This window comes from Eriocheir sinensis, chromosome 46, assembly GCF_024679095.1.
Source record: "Eriocheir sinensis breed Jianghai 21 chromosome 46, ASM2467909v1, whole genome shotgun sequence".
NCBI lineage: Eukaryota > Metazoa > Arthropoda > Malacostraca > Decapoda > Varunidae > Eriocheir > Eriocheir sinensis.
The window spans coordinates 8,918,616-8,940,292 of NC_066554.1; the positions used below are offsets into that span (position 1 = coordinate 8,918,616).

At 41.9% G+C, this 21,677-nt stretch overlaps 1 protein-coding gene across 1 annotated transcript in view; it reads right to left on the reverse strand.

The window, feature by feature from the left end:
- The window catches only part of LOC126981054 (diuretic hormone receptor-like), a 177,387-nt gene that overhangs the window by 52,754 nt on the left and 102,956 nt on the right, over positions 1 to 21,677 (reverse strand). Inside the window, exons 3-4 of the mRNA XM_050831720.1 lie at positions 8,988 to 9,081; positions 8,450 to 8,537 (exon numbers count right to left, since the gene is read on the reverse strand). Coding sequence (XP_050687677.1) covers positions 8,450 to 8,537; positions 8,988 to 9,081 — 182 coding nt within the window. The remainder of the gene's footprint in view (positions 1 to 8,449; positions 8,538 to 8,987; positions 9,082 to 21,677) is intronic.

Consider the following 21,677-nt stretch of genomic DNA (forward strand, 5'->3'; position numbering starts at 1 on the left):
GTGCTCTCTCTCTCTCTCTCGTTTGTCTTTCTTTCTTTCTTTGTTTCTTTGTTTGTTTCTTTCTATCTATCTATCTATCTATCTATCTATCTTTCTTTCTTTCTTTCTTTCTTTCTTTCTGTCTGTCTTTCTTTCTTTCTTTCTTTCTTTCTTTCTTTCTTTCTTTCTTTCTGTCTGTCTGTCTGTCTGTCTGTCTTTCTTTCTTTCTTTCTTTCTTTCACACACACACACACACACACACACACACACACACACACACACACACACACACATCCATCTCCTGCTGCTCCCATCCCCGCGCTGCGCTATACGTCTCCGTCTTGTCTCACTCAGTCCTGCAATACGTCTTCCGAAACGCAGCATTTCTTCCCGTATTTGATCGTCTCCTCTCCGTATACTCCTCAAAGCATCGGTCTGCTTAACATGTCCTACAATGCATCGTTTCTCTCCCCGTTTCCATATATTTCACGATTTAAACCCCAAAAAATAGATGATACATAAACTGATCACAAATGCTTCGATATATATTATGAAACGGTTTGTGTGAGTGATGATTTTTTCTCATTTTTCTCGCTTAGAGGGACCATTAACCGTGTTGCAGCGAAGGGCCAAATTTGTGGCTTTACCGTATAGCAGCGAAGGGACAAATTTGTGGCTTTACCGTGTAGCAGCGACGGGCCAAATTTGTGGCTTTACCGTGTAGCAGCGACGGGCCAAATTTGTGGCTTTACCGTGTAACAGCGACGGGCCAAATTTGTGGCTTTACCGTGTAGCAGCGAGGGGCCAAATTTGTGGCTTTACCGTGTAGCAGCGACAGGCCAAATTTGTGGCTTTACCGTGTAGCAGCGACGGGCCAAATTTGTGGCTTTACCGTGTAGCAGCGACGGGCCAAATTTGTGGCTTTACCGTGTAGCAGCGACGGGCCAAATTTGTGGCTTTACCGTGTAGCAGCGACGGGCCAAATTTGTGGCTTTACCGTGTAGCAGCGACGGGCCAAATTTGTGCCATGATATAAACCCCCAGAAATAGATGATACATAATCTGATCACAAATGCTTCGATATATATTATGAAACGGTTTGTGTGAGTGATGATTTTTTCTCATTTTTCTCGGTTAGAGGGACCATTAAGAAACATGATCCCCGCTGCTACCACCGGCTTAGGGGAACATGTTATATCTGAGAATCTACATCACCTATACTCCCTCCATCACATGTGGTTTCGTTGTCCTGGGTGGCTATTCTATTTTCACAGCGTTTATAATATTCCCTTTATAGATGGCTTTCCTATAAGCTGCATCCTCCCCCCGATACACTATATTTGCCTCCCACGGATCGATCGGGATTTGCATTTCCACTCAGTATTGGAAACGCGGCCAACTTAACGCCAGATTGACTTCATGGTAAGGAAGTAAATCTTGAACGCAACAGTTATATGGCGCCTCTTTATATTTCATAGGAGTATAGGATGCATTTTTTTTTTTTACAGCAGAGGAGACAGCGCAAGGGCGTAAAAAAAGAAAACAATAATAACAAAAAAAACAAAAAAACGCTACTTACTCCTCCTAAAAGTTGCCGGAATTTGTCTATACATGTTATTCTTTAAGCCCTTTCTGTTTCTATTCAAATCGTAAGCAAGAATATTAAGTAAGAGAAACAAGGCAAAACGGGTGTTGTCTGTATAGGAGAAACCGTGATGCCCGACCGTTCGTGTAGCAAATTTAAAACTCCCTTCTATGCATTCAGTTCTTTCTTATTGCCTTTCTCTGCGTGGTTAGTTCAAAGGAGAAGCAAGCAAAGGTTCGTGCAGTTATAGCGTATGATCCCAACGTTACCTTTTACGATAGTTGCAACATGGTCGACTCTTCAGATGGCCTTTTATGGTAGTTGCAAAATGGTCGACTCTCCAGATGCCCTTTTATGATAGTTGCAAATTGGTCGACTTTTCAGATGGCCCTTTTATGATAGTTGCGAATTGGTCGACTTTTCAGATGGCCCTTTTATGGTAGGTGCGAACTGGTCGACTCTTCAGATGGCCCTTTTATGATAGTTGCAAATTGGTCGACTTTTCAGATGGCCTTTTATGATAGTTGCGAATTGGTCGACTTTTCAGATGGCCCTTTTATGATAGTTGCGAATTGGTCGACTCTCCAGATGCCCTTTTATGATAGTTGCAAATTGGTCGACTCTTCAGATGGCCCTTTTATGGTAGTTGCAACTTGGTCGACTCTCCAGATGCCCTTTTATGATAGTTGCAAATTGGTCGACTCTTCAGATGGCCCTTTTATGGTAGTTGCAACTTGGTCGACTCTCCAGATGCCCTTTTATGATAGTTGCAAATTGGTCGACTCTTCAGATGGCCTTTTATGATAGTTACAAATTGGTCGACTCTTCAGATGCCCTTTTACGATAGTTGCAAATTGGTCGACTCTTCAGATGCCCTTTTATGGTAGTTGCAAGTTGCAACTTGGTCGACTCTTCAGATGGCCCTTTTATGATAGTTGCAACTTGGTCGACTCTTCAGATGCCCTTTTATGATAGTTGCGAATTGGTCGACTCTCCAGATGCCCTTTTATGATAGTTGCAACTTGGTCGACTCTTCAGATGGCCCTTTTATGATAGTTGCAACTTGGTCGACTTTTCAGATGCCCTTTTATGGTAGTTGCAAATTGGTTGACTCTTCAGATGCCCTTTTATGGTAGTTGCAAATTGGTCGACTCTTCAGATGCCCTTTTATGATAGTTGCAAATTGGTCGACTCTTCAGATGGCCCTTTTATGATAGTTGCAAATTGGTCGACTCTTCAGATGCCCTTTTATGGTAGTTGCAAATTGGTCGACTCTCCAGATGCCCTTTTATGATAGTTGCGAATTGGTCGACTCTTCAGATGCCCTTTTATGGTAGTTGCAAATTCTTCAAATGCCCTTTTATGGTAGTTGCAACTTGGTCGACTCTCCAGATGGCCCTTTTATGGTAGCTGCAAATTGGTCGACTCTCCAGATGGCCCTTTTATGGTAGGTGCGAACTGGTCGACTCTTCAGATGCCCTTTTATGATAGTTGCGAATTGGTCGACTTTTCAGATGGCCTTTTATAATAGTTGCAACTTGGTCGACTCTTCAGATGGCCCTTTTATGATAGTTGCAAATTGGTCGACTTTTCAGATGCCCTTTTATGGTAGTTGCAAATTGGTTGACTCTTCAGATGCCCTTTTATGATAGTTGCAACTTGGTCGACTCTTCAGATGGCCCTTTTATGATAGTTGCAAATTGGTCGACTCTTCAGATGCCCTTTTATGGTAGTTGCAACTTGGTCGACTCTCCAGATGGCCCTTTTATGATAGTTGCAACCTGGTCGACTCTTCAGATGCCCCTTTGTAGCCATTCAGAGATACAAATTAAGAAGTTTGCTAGTGGCCAGTGGACCTACACATGGAAGCTCTCTCTATTTTTTTTTACAGTAAAGGAAGCAGTTCAAGGAAAAAAAAACAATGAGAGAAAAAACACCCCGCTAATCACTGGCCCTAAATAAAAAGAGTTCAGAATAGTGGTTAAAAGAGGTCAATTTTGGGATGCGAAGTGTCTTGATGGGTATCTTACGTGGCACCTCTGATTAGTATAGCGGACTTATATATTTTTTTTGTATTTTTGCCCTTGAGCTGCCTCCTTGCCGTAAAGAGAAAAAAAAGCGAATATCATCCTATCTGCGTAGACCACGGCGGCGTCTTTTTATTTTTTATTTGCTTCCTTAACATCGTCTTTTATTTGCTTTTTATAGACATCGCTCGTACAAAACCACTTTACAAACCACAAATACCACCATCCTGTTTTTACGCTCTACACCGTCGTCATTCATCGTCATCAGTGTGTTCGATATGACTCTACGAAGTGTTTCTGTCATTCACTGAGTTACTTAATGTTTTGCTTTCATGCGTGCTTCATTAACCCGGTAGCAGCGGGGATCATGTTTCTTAATGGTCCCTCTAAGCGAGAAAATGAGAAAAAAATCATCACTCACACAAACCATTTCATTATATGTATATCAAAGCATTTGCGATCAGTTTATGCATCATCTGTTTTGGGGGTAGCTGCGGGGATCATGTTTCTTAATGGTCCCTCCAAGCGAGAAAAATGAGAAAAAATCATCTCTCACACAAACCATTTCATTATTATATATCAAAGCATTTGTGATCAGTTTATGCATCATCTATTTTTGGGGGGGGTTATATCATGGCACAAATTTGGCCCGTCGCTGCTACAGGGTTAATATATATTGTCCGTGCAAGATAACTCCAACCCTCACAAAGGACACCGGCTCATAGTGCACCACGCCGCCGCCTTTCACCGTCGCCGTCATCATCGTCATGGCATTCATTACACTGGCTTTCACGTCGTCGCCACCACCATCACCACCACCACCGCTTCCGTCACGGCCTTTGCCTTACCCGCCACGTTTAATCTCAGCACTAATATCGCGGCGCTGGCGGGAGAAAAAGAATGAGAGAAGAGAAAAAAAAATCACTAATTAAAACTCTGAGTGTGAAATATCGGCCGTTATCGTTTCCAGAGATGAGAGAGAGAGAGAGAGAGAGAGAGAGAGAGAGAGAGAGAGAGAGAGAGAGAGAGAGAGAGAGAGAGAGAGAGAGAGAGAGAGAGAGAGAGAGAGAGAGAGAGAGAGAGAGAGAGAGAGAGAGAGAGAGAGAGAGAGAGAGAGAGAGAGAGAGAGAGAAAAAATTGAAAAAGTATGATGTTAGGAAGCCTTTCACGACCCGTTATAAGATATTTTTCCGCATCCCCACAAGGAGGAAGCTTGGACACATGGAAGAGTAGACAACAGAAAGGGTTGGCTATAACGACGTTGCCTGCTTCTGTGCCTAAGAGCCGATTTCACAGTCCCACACAGTGTCTTCGTAACAGCCTGAACCAAACTTTAGAATCCCATACAATCCAAAATGGTGAGGTCTTCGATGCCACACTAAATACACAAGATGTTTCCTGTATAATTTCGTCAAATTTGTGAACTTAAATATAAACACCAGACACTATACAAGGAAATTTCGAAGGCTTTGGTACTGGTTTGGGAGCTTACTAACCCATCATGGGGAACTGTGAAACTGGCCCTTAGTTACTTTAGTCCACCCACTTAGGTGCCACACTTCGACATAAGTGCATAGCAATAAGAAAGTAACCCATCACTGATGATTTAATGAGATACTCCGCTGTAAGAGGTTGAGTTGCTCGAGTCGCTCTTCATAGGGCTTCGTCCTCAGTGATGGTATCATCTTCGTGGCGCGGCGCTGTACTCTCTCAAGTAATTCAATGTCTTTCCTGTAATTTGGAGACCAGAACTGCACGGCGTATTCCAGGTGGGGCCTTACCAGCGAATTATACAAGGATAACATAACTCCCGGCGTCTTGTATTCGAAGGAGGAGGAGGAGGAGGAGGAGACGAAAAAAAAGTATGAAAATGAAAAGGGAAGGTCGGATGAAGACAATTATGAGAACAATAATCGAATAAGGGAAACTAGAAAAAAAAATGAGATGAGAAGACACAATAATGCGACTGAAAACAAATCGAAACAAAAATAAGACATAAACAGAGAGAAAGAAGAAGAGGGAAGAGGGAGAGAGAATGACTGTAAAAGATAAGAAGGGGAGGAAGAGTAATGAAGAGGAAGAAAGGAGGGGAGGAAGACTAATGAAGAGGGAGACTAAGAAGAAAAAGTGATGGGGAGACGAGGAGGAGGAGGAGGAGGAGGAGAAGGAAACGAAAAAAAAAAGTATGAAAATGAAAAGGAAAGGTCGGTTGAAGACAATTATGAGAAAAATAATCGAATAAAGGAAACTAGAAAAAAAAGAGATGAAAAAACATAATAATACAACTGAAAACAAATCTAAACAGAGGTAGAGGGAACGACTGTAAAAGATAAGGAGGGGAGGAAGAGTGATGAAGAGGAAGAAAAGAGGGGAGGAAGAGTAATGAAGAGGAAGACTAAGAAGAGTGATGGGGAGACGAGACAGGATCGGACGTAACAAGGTTAGAGGAGAGCGTTGCACCTTGATAACCTCGTTGCCACGGAGCCTCGGCGTGGTGGCAACTCGTTAGGCTCGCGCGTCTCGTCACGATGGTTTGGGAGAATTTTACAAACCCGGACCGCAGGATGAAGGGAATGTAAGGTGTTGCTCTTGTCGTTCTTCTAGTTATGTTCCTTTCTTGACCTTCATTTCCTTCAGTTTTGACTCCTCACCCAGGCTTATCATGTCACCTCGGCTTGTTATGTTTAATATCACGATTTTGATCAACTTTGTCAATTTTCTTTAGATAACTCTGATACCCACAAGAAAATAGGTTTGTTTTAAAGTGTATTAGAGATAATGATAATAAACTGTTTGTTAGGAGCGTTAATGCATCACGTGATAATGAACGGTCTTGGGATTGAAACACCATTATCTTCCTACTTCATATTCATTGCATATAATGGGTGTGGCAAGAGGTATGCAGGGGGAAAACCACCCAAGCCTGCTCCTGAGATCCCGTTGATCGCCTCGGAGGAAATGTTTGGAATGTTTGTGAAGTATATATTGAACACGGATGCAAATGAAATAACATTATCATACTGCTGCGGCTGGGACACGCCTTGGGACGCTGTCGTTATTATACGTAGAAAAAAAAAATCGTTGGATGTTTGTGCAGCATTCCGCGCGGCTTTCATTTCATTAGAATGTAATTAATTGGGCGCCGCGAGTCGGGGATAATCTTGTGGTGGGAATCCCTCGCCAAGATAGCACCGCGTTAATATTCACATAATTACTGCCGAGAAATTAGATTTTTAATGAGCTTGGTATTAAGGTGAGGGGAGGCGGTGTTTGGGCGACATGACCCGACCTCGCGGCGGTCGGGGCGGGGCGGGGCGGGGCGGGGCGGGTCGGGGCTGGGCGGGATGGTTGTTTGTCTCGTGGGAGCACACCAAGCCCGCATCGGGTTCGGGATGGTACTTTTTATTGCCAGAACTATTTTTTTCCTCGGCCAATCCGTGCCACGCAGTTTGTGCTACGCAACATTTTTGGAAAGTTTTGATTGACTTTTTCCCTTCCCGCAAGAATTTTTTTGTCAACGATTTTTTTGACTGCGAAATTCTGAGGTAACGGATGCTTTTTGCTTCGAGTATTTGCAGTGGTATATTTTTTCCTGTACCAACGAATTTTTCCTACCACTCGTTCCCCAGCGGGTTCACGGTGAATTTTATTTTCCAGCAGAACTTTTTTCATAAAATATATAGATTTGTCTTATTTTATCTTATGACGAATTCCTTTTTAGCGATTTTATATTTTTGCAACTTTTCCTCCACATTTTGGCTACGTGTTTGATTTGTCCATTTCAGTCTTAATAATAATAATAATAATAATAATAATAATAATAATAATAATAATAATAATGATAATAATAATAATAATAATAATAATAATAATAATAATAATAATAATAATAATAATAATAATAATAATAATAATAATAATAATAATAATAATAATAATAATAATAATATCCAACGTAAGGAATTTGTTTAGGCAGCAGATCGTTCTCCTTTGTCCATTGAACGTTGAAAATAAAACCTTGCAATGGAAGTTAAACCAATCACCGCAAAGTGTTTAGAATTACTGTAATGAACTCTCCTAATTTTAAGCTTACTGAGTTTAAAATACATACGCTTAAAATATCCAGTTTTCAATCATCCATTCAGCCGTCCAGCCAATCAATGAATCTAGAAGTTAATCTCTTTCAATACTGTACGATGTATGTATTTGCGTTCCTATATATTCCATAGTATTTGTCAAAACACACACACACACACACACACACACACACACACACACACACACACACACACACAATCTCTCTCTCTCTCTCTCTCTATCTATTTATCTATCTTTCTATCTATCTCTCTATCTATATCTATCTATCTATCTGTCTATCTATCTATCTATCTATCTCTATGTCTATCTATCTCTATCTCTCTCTATCTATCTATCTTTGTATCTATCTCTCTCCTTACAAGAGCTTCCATATCCTCGCCAGCATCTCATTTATTTTCTCCCATCTTCATTCATTATCTCCCACCTTTCACGAAACACCTGGAACCATATATTTTTGCATGAGCGCGTCCTTCCCTTATTAATTACCTGTCTCCTCCACTGATCTGTCTCAATGATTTCTCTCTAGTAACCCTGTCGCTATATATTTACCCTCGATCCTCTACACTGTTTTTGTCCCCCTCTCTTACCTGGCTCCTGGACAGTCTTTTTTTTTATTATTTTTTTACAGCAGAGGAGACAGTGCAAGGGCGTGAGAAAAAGAAAACAATAATGAAAAAAAAAAAAGCCTGCTACTTACTGCTCCTAAATAGAGTAGAGTAGCCGAAAAGAGAAATTACCTTCGTGTGTTTTTTTTTCTTACCTTCCACAAACATCCACATAAAGTTGGTTAGCGTGAAGTAGTGGAGCGTAACGAAGAAGCTGCAGCCCACGTAGACAGCCACCAAACCCTGCAGGAGAAAGAGGAGAAGGAGGAGAAGAAGGTGGAGGAGGAGGAGGGAAAAGAAGAATGGATTATTTGACTCTTAAGTTAAGGTGGAACTGCTATTATGTTTACTCTCTTCGCTGACTGTCATACAAGAAGTGGAAGAATGGCTGGGAGGGGAGTGGGGAGGAAGGACGGTTTTGAGGGAGAGAGGGAAGAAGAAAGGAGGTCAGGGAGGGGGTGGGTGGGAGGGAGGAAAGGGATTAGGACGGGACTGGTGAGGTAAGTGGGGCAGAAGGGAGAAGGTAGAGGAGGGAAATGGACATGGTTTCCTCATGACTGGGTTCTCTATTAGGATGGTTAGGCGTATTTATCGGTGTCAAGAGCGCCATTTCTGTTTACTCCACCCAGGCCAAAACACGGGTTAATGCGTATAGAACAGGGGCTGGTGGTATATAGGGCGCTGGGCACTCACCTTGACGGAGGCGTAGATGATCCAGAAGAGGTTGTGCATCAGGTAGGTGAAGAGCAGGTTGGTGTGGATGGTGTTGCGCAGACATCTCAGGTCCCTGCCAGGTGAGAAAAGGGCGAGCAGGTGAACAGGTGGCGGGGGTGATAGGGACGGTGGCTGTTAGCGTTTTATTTTATTATTATTATTTTTTTACAGCAAAGGAGGCAGTTCAAGGGCGTAAAGAAAAATATATATAAAAAAAAAGCCCGCTACTTACTGTTCCTGAATAGAAGTCAAAGGAGTGGCCAAAAAGAGAGGTCAGTTTCGGGAGGAGATAGTAATGGCGTTGTGTTTTTTTGTTGTTATTGGTGGTGGTAGTGGATGTGTTTGCTGGTTGTGAAGGTGGTAGTAGTTGTTGTTGTTATTGTTGTTGTTGTTGTTGTTGTTTATAGTGGTGATCTTTTCCGAGCTAACGCACAGTGTATGGAGGTGAATGCAAGTAACTTTAGATGGTCTGAGTCCCGCAGCATAAGGTGTCAGATTGGCGATAAGAGTGTGATAAAAGATGTGTGTGTGTGTGTGTGTGTGTGTGTGTGTGTGTGTGTGTGTGTGTGTGTGTGTGTGTGTGTGTACATTCCCATGCGTGTCCATTTCAATCACCATACACATTATACCCAACTCGAGGGGCAGAGGCAACAACACAACACACACGCAACGCTAAATAGGTAAAACAATATGTCCAATAAATGGCGGCCGATCACGGGTGAAGGGAAGCAACACAGGAGGCCGCGAGGGTAGATAAATGACGGCAATCCTGCGCATTTGTGGCCTGAGGGGAGAATAACAGGGCGAGTGAGGGAGGACAGTGACAGTGCTGGATAGGTACAGTCGCGCTATGAAGTGTTGAGACAGTTTGCAATGACTTTCGTTCAAATAATCCATAATATTATTCGAAGGGAAGGGATGTTTAGGCGTGATTTTGTTATAGATACACGAAATATGTCGCCAGCCTACGCTCCGTGTCCGAAAGATTATGAAAACTGTGTCAATACTTCTTAGCGCGACTGTACAGGAAGCAGATTGAAGAGGGAGTGTGGGAAGCGGAAACGTAGGCAAGGGGAAGGCAGGCGAAGGAGAGGTGAGAAGGGAGAGAGGAGGGAAGTAATAATTATTGGAGAGAGAGAGAGAGAGAGAGAGAGAGAGAGAGAGAGAGAGAGAGAGAGAGAGAGAGAGAGAGAGAGAGAGAGAGAGAGAGAGAGAGAGAGAGATTCATTATGCCGCTTCGCCACTCAACGCCTTATCAAAAGAGAGTGAGTGTCTCAGAGTCTCGGTGAAACAGATTGCTTTGTTGTAACCCCCCTCTCTCTCTCTCTCTCTCTCTCTCTCTCTCTCGCTTAGTTCGCTAAATCAACGTCATATACCCGTCCTGGAAACACACACACACACACACACACACACACACACGCCGGGGAGTAATGAGTCGGCTTTGTACGGAGAAATAATGAAACTCGTGGATTCTCTCTTCTCGTCTGCCTCTTGTACCTTCCCCCTTTTGTCTCTCCCTCATCATTCCGGCCGTGACTTATATAATGCTGTCTCTCCCTCTACTACTACTACTACTACTACTACTACTACTACTACTATTACTACTACTATTACTACTACTGCTACTACTACTACTACGGGCCTCCATCCATTAGAGTTGCGTTGTGAGCGGTATCTTTTCTCATATCCTTTCACAAAGCAATACATTGGCCCCACCCCGCCAATGACTGTGGCCGACAACCATCTTTATTTAGTATTACAAACGTTAGTAAACATATTTTACTACTATTACTACTACTTCTACTACTACTACTACTATTACTACTACTATTACTACTACTGTTACTACTACTACTACTACTACTACTACTACTACTACTACTACTACTACTACTACTACTACTACTACTACTATTACTACTACCATAAACTACTACTACTACTTATTGTCCCATGTTCCACACCTAACGTTTCCTTCATCAACCTGCATATTTTATTTTTTGAGAAGGAGAAAGCTGAGTTAGGAGGAGGAGGAGGAGGAGGAGGAGGAGGAAGAGGAGGAGGAGGAAAGAGAGAGTAGAGGATGGATTAAATTTTCTTTTGGTGGTGGAAAAGGAAAATTATATGAACGAATCTTTCCACTTTACTTTTAGCGCCACTTACAACTTTAGACAAAAAATGTATATATTCAAATTAGGAGGGAGTGGATAATAACGACGATATGAATAAGAATAAGGAAAAGAAAAAGAAGAATACTAGACTTTTAGGAGGAAGAAGAAAGGAAGAAGAAGAAGAAGAAGAAGAAGAAGAAGAAGAAGAATAGACTCTTGGGAGGAAGAAGAAATGAAGAAGAAGAAGAAGAAGAAGAAGACTAGACTTTTAGGAGGAAGAAGAAATGAAGAAGAAGAAGAAGAAGAAGAAGACTAGACTTTTAGGAGGAAGAAGAAATGAAGAAGAAGAAGAAGAAGAAGAAGACTAGACTTTTAGGAGGAAGAAGAAAGGAAGAAGAAGAAGAAGAAGAAGGAGAAGAATACTAGACTTTTAGGAGGAAGAAGAAAGGAAGAAGAAGAAGAAGAAGAAGAAGAAGAAGAAGAAGAAGAATACTAGACTTTTAGGAGGAAGAAGAAATGAAGAAGAAGAAGAAGAATAGACATGTAGGAGGAAGAAGAAATGAAGGAGAAGAAGAAGAAGAAGAAGAAGAAGAAGAAGAAGAATACTAGACTTTTAGGAGGAAGAAGAAATGAAGAAGAAGAAGAAGAAGAATAGACATGTAGGAGGAAGAAGAAATGAAGAAGAAGAAGAAGAAGAAGAAGAAGAAGAAGAAGAATACTAGACTTTTAGGAGGTAGAAGAAATGAAGAAGAAGAAGAAGAAGGAAGAAAAAGAAATGGATATGAAAAAAAAGAAAAGAAGAAAAAAAGGAAGAAGTGGAAATGAAAAATGGAGAAAAAAAAGATAAAATTAAGAAGAACAAGAACAGAGAGATACGAAATAGTAAAATAAAGATAGGAGAAAGGGATAGAGGAGGAGGAGGAGGAGGAGGTGTGGCAGTTGGAAGAGGTTGAGGAAGAGGAGGAGGAGGAGGAGGAGGATGAGGAGGAGGATGAGGAGGAGGCGTAAGAAAGTTTCAATTAAGGAGAGGATGCTGAGAGTTAAGTATCCCAGACTATTCTTCAGTCCCGGAGACACCAAGGAGAGTTAATGGGCGAGTTGGTCCTATTTTTTGTATCTTAATTTCGTTTTCTGTCTCGCTGCACTTTATGTCGCTGGTCCAATTTAGTTTATATTTCTAGTTTTGTTTTTTTGGTTTTCCTTTTTGTCTGCATTTTTTATTTTTTTTATTTCGTCATCAATGCATTTTTTTTTTTGGCTGATCCTTTTTCTCTCTTTTTTTCTTCTCTTTTCTTTTTTGGTTTTCCTTTTTAACTGCAATTTCATTTTTATTTTATTTCGTCATCACTGCACTTTTTATTTTCCTGATCCTTTTTCTCTCTTTTTTTTCTCTTTCTTAATCTTACTTTCATTTTCTTTCTCCGCCGCACTCCATTTCGCTGACCATATTTTTTTTACCTGCATTTTCATTCTTTTCTTTTCGTCATCACTGCACTTTTTTTTTTGCTGAGCCTTTTTCTCTCTCTTTTTTCTCTCTCCTAATCTTACTTTCATTTTCTTTCTGCGCTGCACTTCATTTCGGTGACCATATTTTTTCTCCTTAGTTGCGTTTTTTCTCTCCTTTCCCAGCTGCTTTTTCCCTCCCGTTGTTTCTTCTCGGCGGCGAATTTGCATACCGAGATGGGAGACGGTGAGGGAAGAAAATAATTAAGGTAGATGAACATGCTGACGCCGCCGATGCTTTTTTTTCTCCGTTTCTCTTTCCATTTTCATCCCTTTAATTTTCTTGTATATTGTTGTTCCCCCGTTTATTTCTCTTCTTGCCCTTTCTTTCTTCCTTTCTTTCTTTCTTTCTTCTCCTTTTTTATCTTCTTCATTTACTTCATCTTCCTTTTTCTTCTTTTTCTTCTTCTTCTTCTCTAATACTTTCTCCTCCTTTCATTCCCTTTCTTCTTCGTCTCTCTCTCTCTCTCACTTAGTCTTTCTCACTCTCTTTTGTTTCTGTAATCCTCTTACGCAACGATCTTCTTCATTATTTCAACCTTCTTGCGTCTGTCCTTCCCTTTGTCGACGTTTTTCTGTTCCCTTCCATGTCCCATTTCTTGCGTACATCCTTCCTTTTCCACTTATTTCCCTCTTTGCAATCCTCTTTGTCGCGTCGTAATCTCTCCTTTTAAACGTTTTCCTCCTCCCAGTACTCTCCTTCTTCCTTTGACTACCTTCCTCTTCCCCCTCTTTGTCAGTGGTCTTTCCTTAAATAATTACTTCCTCTGAACTTTCGTGTTACCCTCTTCTGTCTTCTCGTCTCGTTCTCGTTGATGAGGTTTCAGGCTCCTCCTTCCATTCCTTTCCTTCCTGTATCTAGTACTTTTATTTCTCCCCTTTTCACCTTTCTTTCCTTTCCGCAATAACCCTCCATCCCTCTTTCGTTCTTCTGCTCTCCTTCCCATTTATCTTTTCTTCTTCCTAAACTCCTTCCTTCACTTCCCTCCCTTCTTAACCCGTCCGCTGCGATTGGCACGGATTTCGCCCTCACTGGTAGCCTGGTAACATATGCTCCCAGGTCTTTCTGTGCCTCTGTGGTGGGTAGTGGAGTGTTTCCCATGTGGTATTGATAAGGTGGATTTTCCCTCCCAAGATCTCACATTTTTCTTCACTAAATTGGAGCAGCCACTTTTTGTTCCACTCCTGTAGCTTGGTGATGTCTTCTTGTAGGAAATCCGCATCCAAGGGGTTAACTCTCTCTATCCCTTTTTCCATCTTTTACAGTGCAGTGACAGTGGTATACTATAGTGAAACCAGACTGGTGAGATCGTTTTTACGCTGGCTTCCACGGGTCTCTTCCTCCCTGGTGCTCTGCCACGCGGCCCCAACACCTGGCTTTTCGTCTCTTGTGTTACCTGTAGCTAATAGGGTCGTATTTTAAAACATTTCGTCGCCCAAGTTCACCTATTTGACAAGGTTTTCGTAGGAGTTGTGGGCATTTCCATGAGTAGTTGTATGACCCTGGTGGTAGTGTGATCCTTCTTCTGTACCCTGAGCCTAAAAAACACTCATTAGAACCCGACTGACCTCCTCTTTGACCTTTATAAATAGCTGATGTGAGAAGCGAACGTGTCTAACAATACCAACCGATTTAGGGTCATATTATCAGACATTTCGTCGCCCAAGAACACCTATTTGACAAGGCTTTCGTGGGAGTTGTAGGCATTTCCAGGAGTAGTTTTATGACCCTGGTGGTAGTTTGACCCTTCCCCAGTAGCATGAGCCTAAAGAAACACTCATTAGAACCCGACTGACACCTTCTTTGACCTTTAGAAAGAGTTGATGTGAGAAGTGAAAGTGTTTTATAATACCTGCGAGGGCCGCCAACAGTTACGATGTTAGCCTCGATGATAATCCTCGATGCACTTAACTCACAACGTCGTGGTGAGTGAGTGAGTCTTGATTGCTTTCATGAACAGCCTACTGATGTCCTTTTTAATAAACTTGGCATCATCAAAGTCACTTGGCCGTGTTTGGGTTCACACTAAATCATTTCCAACTCACTGAAACATTTAACACACAATTTGTCTCTGAGTATAAACACTAATTAATAGCCATGATCGGTTATGTTACGAATTCTCTCAATTTCAGTTTGTAGTACTACGCAACACTGGTCATTCGCCGAGTGGTTGATTTCAGGCTTCTTGTATCTCACACAATTTATACATTTCTTCTCAGCCATGGCGCACTCCTTTGATTCACGATTGCCAGCTCATTTGAAACATTTTTGGGCTTCTCCATTGGTCTTGGCAGTACAGTTGGCCCCTAGATGGCCGTATCTCTGACAATGGTAACATATAATTGCAATGTATCCTGTCTCTTACTGTGTATATTCCCATTCTAATTTCAACTTGTCATGATTCTTGTAAGTCAGCTCTCTCACAGTTGGGTCACGCCTCAAAATGTACTGCATCGTGCCGCCAGCTGCAGGCTTACTAAAAATCAGCTCAATCTTATTCTTTCCTTCTTGCGTATACTACCTACCTTCTTTATTTCTATTCTCCCACTTCATTCTACTTTTGCGACAATTTCTTCTCTTTACAATACCTTCTTTTTATAATTTCCTCGTCAGCTGTTTCCTTTTTCAATATCTCCCTTCCTTCTCCCTTCCAAAATGTCTTCATACTTTTCTTGTCATATATATGGTAGGGTATTTTTTTTTTCAAGGGTGAACCAAGGAAAGGAAGTGGATGGGTAGGGAAGGTCCAGCTGGGGCAAAATGACAGTTTGTAGACTTGTGATATTATACTTGTATAGCACAGGTTATATTTGTTCTGATGTGCGAATAGTTTATTGGGGACTTTATTTATTTTATACTTCCAGCGTCAAAAGGGAGTGTATGTTTGATTGGTTGCCATTTGGAACTGTCGCCTTCATTTTTTTTTTTACAACAAAGGAGACAGCTCAAGGGCACAAAAAAGGAAACAATAATAAAAAAAAGCCCGCTACTCGCTGCTCCTAAAAAAAAGAATCAAAAGAGGTGGCCGAAAGAGAGGTCAATTTCGGGAGGAGAGGTGTCCTGATAAACACTAAACTTAATGCTATGGTGGATCACGCACGTTGGTATTGATCGCTGTTTTACGCCCCTTGTGTGATCAGAATGGTGAGGCAGTTTGATGGGTGTTGTGTTTTCATGTGCCCAAGCAATCGCCGCCACCACATTTCTTTTTACAGCAGAGGACACAGTGCAAGGGCGTAAAAAAAGAGAAAACAATAATGAAAAAAAAAAAAGCCCGCTACTTACTGCTCCTGAATAGAGTAGAGTGCAAGCTTCATCTGTATTCCCGGTGAGCCAAGTTGGGTTGTAGTCTGAAAAGTGTTATCAGTCTTCAATCTGTTGGCGGTGATTCTGGCACGTTTTTTTTTTTTTTTAAGTCTTCCTTGCTGTGAGAACTGTGCAGGAATGTTGCCCTGAACCTAGCAGGCGTTGTATCCTAGTGCAACAGATTTCCTTCACACGCTGCCTGTCCTCTCTTTCGGCCACCTCTTTTGATTCTTTTTATAGGAGCAGCGAGTAGCGGGCTTTTCCTTTATTATTGTTTCCTTTTTTGTGCCCCTGAGCTGTCTCCTTTGTTGTAAAAAAAAAAAAAAAAAAAAATGAAGTGAGGTGACTATGGACGGTCATGTGTTGTGTGATTTTTACCTTGACCCAAAAAGCTTACTCTAATATACACACAACACCTTTATTTTTTATTTATATTTTCCACACATTACCACTTCCACCAGCCGCAACCCCACCTCCACCTCCACAACCTCGCTTTTAGGGTAAACTCCCGCGGCCATCTGGCGGCGGCCTCTGAAAGCATTATCGGTGAATTGCTTTTTCACTCTTTGTATATTTTTTTTTTTGGCCTCGCTCTTTGTGCTCATATGTTTCGTGTGTGTGTGTGTGTGTGTGTGTGTGTGTGTGTGTGTGTGTGTGTGTGTGTGTGTGTGTGTGTGTGTGTGTGTGTGTGTGTGTGTGTGTGTGTGTGTGTGTGTGCCTTTCCCTTCCTCTTTCCCTTTCTCTCTTTCCTTTTCCATTTCTCTTTCCTTTTCCCTTTCCTTCCGTCTGAGGTGTGTGGAGGAGGAGGAGGAGGAGGAGGAGGAGAAGGAGAAGGAGAAGGAGGAGGAGGAGGAGGAGGAGGAGGAGGAGGAGGAGGAGGAGGAACACAAAGGAAGAACAAACAACAGCAGACCTGCTGGTCCTTACGAGGTTGTTTGTGACAAGCTACACTAACTATCTAATCAAAGGTGGAAGATGAAGGACAGCAAAGGCGAAGGCTCCTCCCCACCCCCCCATCCCTCCAGCCAAAGCTGGCAGGAAAGGAAAAAGAACCATGCAGTATGGAAAAACTGCATGGAAATTATGTAGGAAAGAGGAAAGAACTACCATTACTGCTACCACTAACCGGGCGATAAAAGCGGACAAGGACACCAGTATTCGAAAGAACTTAACGTTATTACGACAATGAGTAATATCTTAGTTGCTGGTTGGATTCAAAACACTTGTCTAATCTATTCTTGAAGGCCGTAACTGTTGTACTATCAACGACATCACAAGGTAGAGAGTTCCAAACATTAACAACTCGATTGAAGAAGTGTTTAGCTTCGTATGACGAGAATCTTTTACCACTTATCCTCAAATTGTGATTTCTTCTTGTTCTATTTGATCGATCAATTGTAAAGTAATCTTCCGCATTAATATCACTGAATCCTTTGAACATTTTAAACACTTCTATTAGATCGCCTCGCATTCTTCGTTTTGATAGGCTGAATAAATTTACTTCTTTAAGCCTTTGTTCATATGACAAATTTCTCAACCTAGGAATCATCTTTGTTACTCTTCGTTGGACCCGTTCCAACTTTTCTATGTCTTTTCTGTAGTAGGGAGACCAAAACTGTACACAGTACTCTAGACGGGGTCGAACCAACGAATTATACAGTTTTAATATTACTTTTTCCGATTTATTATTAAAGACTCGTCCGATGAAGCCAACCAATTTGTTTGCAGTTTTAACTACCTCTGAACAATGCTGACCGGGCTTTAAATCGCTTGATATAGTGATTCCAAGATCCTTTTCTTTACTTACTGCAGAAAGTTGTTGGCCATTCATTACGTACCGAACGCGATTGTTATTTTTTCCGATGTGCAACACTTTACATTTGTCAACGTTAAATTTCATTTGCCATTGCTTGGCCCAACGTGCAAGTCGATCTATATCTGATTGTAAAGCTTCTTCGTCGAGTGTCGCAGTTACTTTACGAGCAATTTTTGTGTCATCAGCAAATTTTGATGCTTTGCAAGTGAGCCCATCATCGATATCATTAACATAAATTAAGAAGAGCATTGGGCCAAGCACTGATCCTTGAGGTACGCCGCTTTTGACATCGAGCCAATTAGATGTAACACCGTTTAGAACTACTCTCTGTTTCCGCTCAGAGAGCCAGTCCGGAAGCCAATTGTGAACGTTACCCGAGATACCGTGCGCCAGTAGTTTGCTGAGCAATCGTTGGTGGGGGACCTTATCAAATGCCTTTTGAAAATCCAGATATATGATATCTACTGATCTGCTTTCATCGAACACCTCAAAAATATAGTGAAAAAAATCAAGTTAGTCAAACACGAACGTTTACTACGGAAGCCATGTTGCGAATTATTTATCATATTATTTTCTTCGAAGAATTTCACCATATTGTCGCGACTGATAGTCTCCATTAACTTACAAACAACAGTTGTCAGGCTAATTGGTCGATAGATTCCTGGATGAGACTTGTCCCCCTTTTTGAAAATTGGTGTGACATTTGCAAGTTTCCAATCCGACGGAACTTTTCCAGCTGTTAAAGATTTATTGAATATGATGGAGGCGGTTTACAAATTTGATGTTTGATTTCTTTTAAGACCCTAGGGGAGGAGGAGGAGGAGGAGGAAATGGTTAATATTGTGTCTGTTTCCCCGAATAGTCGCGTCGTTATCAGTCTGCCTGTTTGTCTGTGCTCGAACTCCTCGGTATGAGCTTTTGGCGTACCCTCTCCTACACACGCACACACACAAAAGATGCATCAAAGCAGGTAGTGATATTAGGTGAAGGGGCTATTACACTGGGCAAATTTTCCGTGGATCTTCAGTCAAACCACGATTTCCGCTGCGTGGCTCTCATTTGTTTCTTGTTATTGCTGCTGATGATGATGGTGAGTAATACCGTCGTCCTTCAGTGAAATCTACTGTAGCTTTGGAAGATCGCGGACGCGTCAGAAAACCACGGAAATATGAGAACCACGCCAGCGGAAATCGTGGTTTGACTGAAGATCCACGGAAAATTTGCCCAGTGTGATAACCCCTTAATGGTGTCAGTGGTGATGTTGGTGACGGTGATAACGCTTCGAAGAGGAAGAGGAGGTTGTGGTGCTGCTATATATGTGTTCTTTTGAGTGTGTTTGTATAGAAAATAGAAAATAGTTACGAGAGAGAGAGAGAGAGAGAGAGAGAGAGAGAGAGAGAGAGAGAGAGAGAGAGAGAGAGAGAGAGAGAGAGAGAGAGAGAGAGAGAGAGAGAGAGAGAGAGAGAGAGAGAGAGAGAGAGAGAGAATTAATCTTATGAGTAAAAAAATGGATGAATGAGGTGTCGTGGAGCTTACTAATTAACAACACTTGAGGGTAATGTGCTGAGGTGTGTGGAGGAGGAGGAGGAGGAGGAGGAGGAGGAGGAGGAGGAGGAGAGCTGTAGCAGGAGGTGGCTGTGCAGGTAATGAAGGTGGTGGTGTAGGAAGAGGAGGAAGAGGAGGAGGAGGAGGAGGAGGAAGAAGAGGAAAGAAGAAGGGAGTAATTATGAAGTTGTCTCCCTCGGTAATTGCCTTCATTTTTATCGCCTCAGACCCACGCGAGGAATGACGGATGGAAGGCAAACAAAGAAAGCCAAAGCAAAAGAAACAATGAATGGAAGAGAAAGAAAAATGGAGAATAATAAATGAAAGTAGGAAAGGAAGAGTTTGGAAGGATGAAGCGAGGGACGGATGGAAGGAGGAAGGAAGGAAAGAGGAAAATGGTGTGTGCATGTGTGTGTGTGTGTGTGTGTGTGTGTGTGTGTGTGTGTGTGTGTGTGTGTGTGTGTGTGTGTGTGTGTGTGTGTGTGTGTGTGTGTGTGATAATAGTAATAGTAATAATATCAATAATAGTGTGTGTCTGCATCTATCTGTGTGTGTGTGTGTGTGTGTGTGTGTGTGTGTGTGTGTGTGTGTGTGTGAGAGAGAGAGAGAGAGAGAGAGAGAGAGAGAGAGAGAGAGAGAGAGAGAGAGAGAGAGAGAGAGAGAGAGAGAGAGAGAGAGAGAGAGAGAGAGAGAGAGAGAGAGAGAGAGAGAGAGAAAAACAACAACAAAAAAACGAATTCGAACTCCCTGTATATTCGATAGAGGCTTTGCTCAGTTATTTTCTATATTTGTTTATCTAATTACTTGTTTACTCAATTATATTTTTGTTGCTCACTAATTCCTTTTCTCTGTTTGCCAATATTTTGTTTTTAGAAATTCCCTTTGCATTCCGGCAGTCGGGGAATCCATTGTTAATCTGCAGCCGCGGGGAACAGAATGAAAAATAAATGTGGAAGAGGAGCAAAAGTCATTCAGTATTGATCTAGAAACAGTTCTGTGACCCCTCGGCCTTTTGTCCCCTCCCCACTACGATTTCAATCCACGATGCGCCGCCCCTCACACACACATCCCCTTCGCTCACAACATTTCACCGCCACTACGAATCCTTTAGCCCGGTAGCAGCGACGGGCCAAATTTGTGGTTTTGCCGTGTAGCAGCGATGGGCCAACTTTGTGCCATGATTTAAACCCCCCAAAATAGATGATACATAAACTGATCACGAATGTTTTCATATATATTAGGAAATGGTTTGTGTGAGTGATGATTTTTTCTCATTTTTCTTGCTTAGAGGGACCATTAAGAAACATGATCCCCGCTGCTACCGGGCTAATTAGTTAGTATTATCAGTCGTTTTTTACCTCCTATAAACTGTATATCCAAAGACCGAAAAGGATTTAGATTGGGTCCTCAGACGCTTCTACCCCACACCAACAGTTTATAAAGTTCAAGGAGATTAATCGGCTTCTCATGAGTGATTTTTGGTTTTCATGATCCAGGAGCTTTGTTTAACTGCCACCACTCGGCCTTTTGTCCCCTCCCGACTACGATTCCAATCCACGATGCATGCGCGCCTCACACACACACATCCCCTTCACTCACAACATTTCACTGCCACTACGAAACCTTTAGTTAGTATTATCAGTCGTTTTTTACCTCCTATAAACTGTATATCCAAAGACCGAAAAGGATTTAGATTGGGTCCTCAGACGCTTCTACCCCACACCAACAGTTTATAAAGTTCAAGGAGATTAATCGGCTTCTCATGAGTGATTTTTGGTTTTCATGAGCTTTGTTTAACTGCTACCCCTCGGCCTTTCGTCCCCTCCCGACTACGATTCCAATCCACGATGCATGCGCGCCTCACACACACACATCCCCTTCACTCACAACATTTCACTGCCACTACGAAACCTTTAGTTAGTATTATCAGTCGTTTTTACCTCATATAAACTGTATCCAAAGACCGAGAAGGAGATAGAATGGGTCCTCAGACGCTTCTACCCCACACCAGCAGTTTATAAAGTTCAAGAAGGAGATTAATCGGGTTCTCATGAGTGATTTTTTGTTTTCATGATCCAAGGACTTTATCGAACTTCCACCAGAGTCATAAAACTACCCACGGAAGGACCCAGGGAAGGTATTCTTAGACGTTTTTACCTCTCACGTAAACTACTTCCAAGGGACAAAAAGGAGATTGATTGCGTTCTAATGAGTGTTCTTTTAGGTTCATGGTACAGAAAAATTATCAAAGTGCCACCAGGGTCATAAAAGTACCCCTGGAAAAGAAGACTGATTGCGTTCTAATGAGTGTTCTTTTAGGTTCATGGTACAGAAAAATGATCAGTACCACCAGGGTCATAAAAGTACCCCTGGAAAAGGAGATTGAT